The 1,224-nt window shown below is 67.6% G+C and overlaps 1 protein-coding gene across 1 annotated transcript in view; it reads left to right on the top strand.

Annotated features, from left to right (window-relative positions):
* The first annotated feature begins 33 nt into the window (after positions 1-33).
* Positions 34-1,224, top strand: part of LOC103624737 (flotillin-1-like) — a 1,509-nt gene continuing 318 nt past the window's right edge. The window contains exons 1-3 of the mRNA XM_017726279.1: positions 34-215; positions 583-678; positions 1,132-1,221. Of these exons, the coding sequence (XP_017581768.1) occupies positions 165-215; positions 583-678; positions 1,132-1,221 (237 nt within the window). The 5' untranslated portion in view covers positions 34-164. The remainder of the gene's footprint in view (positions 216-582; positions 679-1,131; positions 1,222-1,224) is intronic.

Genomic DNA, 1,224 nt, shown 5'->3' with positions numbered 1-1,224 from the left:
GCCCCCTCTGACCCACCCCTCATCTCCAACCACGCCCCGCTAAGCTCCTCCCCCATGGCCCCACCCTGCTAAGCCCCGCCCCCGGCCCCGCCCAGGAGATCTACAAGGACCGGCAGAAGTTCTCGGATCAGGTTTTCCGCGTGGCCTCGTCCGACCTGGTGAACATGGGCATCTCCGTGGTCAGCTACACCCTCAAGGACGTGCACGACGAGCAGGTGGCACCGGGCACCCCTGGGCACACAGCTGGGCACAGCTGGGGACACACCTGGGCACACCTGGGCACAGCTGGGCACGGCTGGGCACGGCTGGGGGGCGCTTAGGACACACCGGGGAAGCCCTGGGGGGACACCTGGGATGTCCTGGGTGTGACCCAGGTGTGACCGAGTCCCGGGGTTACCTGTGCCCAGGTGACGGGGGGTGACAGAGGTGACACAGGGGTGACAGAGGTGACACAGGTGTGATAGGGGGTGACAGGAGGTGACACAGGAGGTGACACAGGAGGTGACACAGGTGTGACAGGAGGTGACAGGAGGTGGTGGCACAGGTGTGACAGGAGGTGACACAGGGCTGTCCCCACGGCAGGATTACCTGCGCTCCCTCGGGAAGGGCCGCACGGCGCAGGTGCAGCGCGACGCCCGCGTGGGAGAGGCCGAGGCCAAACGCGACGCCGGGATCCGCGTGAGTGACCCTGGGGCCACCTGGGGCCACCCAGGGCCACCTGGGACAGCTGGGGCTACATGGGGACACCTGGGGACAGCTGGGGCACCTTCCTGTCAGTCACTCCCCAGTACTCCCAGTACTCCCAGTGCCCTGCAGTGCTCTCCCAGTCCCTCCCAGTAGGCCCAGTACCCTTCTAGTCCCATTCCAGTCCCTCCCAGTACCCCATCCCCCAGCCCCTCTCAGTGCTCCCAGTTGAGCCCAGTCCCTGTAGGAGGCGCGGGCGCGGCCTGGGGACAGCTGGGGCACCTTCCTGTCAGTCACTCCCCAGTACTCCCAGTACTCCCAGTGCCCTGCAGTGCTCTCCCAGTCCCTCCCAGTAGGCCCAGTACCCTTCTAGTCCCATTCCAGTCCCTCCCAGTACCCCATCCCCCAGCCCCTCTCAGTGCTCCCAGTTGAGCCCAGTCCCTGTAGGAGGCGCGGGCGCGGCAGGAGCAGGTGTCGGCGCAGCTGCTGAGCGAGGAGGCCACGGCGCGGGCCCAGCGCGACTTCCAGGTGGCCCAGGCC

This window comes from Corvus brachyrhynchos, unplaced genomic scaffold (genome assembly GCF_000691975.1).
Source record: "Corvus brachyrhynchos isolate BGI_N302 unplaced genomic scaffold, ASM69197v1 scaffold1912, whole genome shotgun sequence".
Lineage (NCBI taxonomy): Eukaryota > Metazoa > Chordata > Aves > Passeriformes > Corvidae > Corvus > Corvus brachyrhynchos.
Note: the sequence above shows the minus strand (reverse complement) of the source record. Positions and strands in the feature narration are given on the sequence as shown.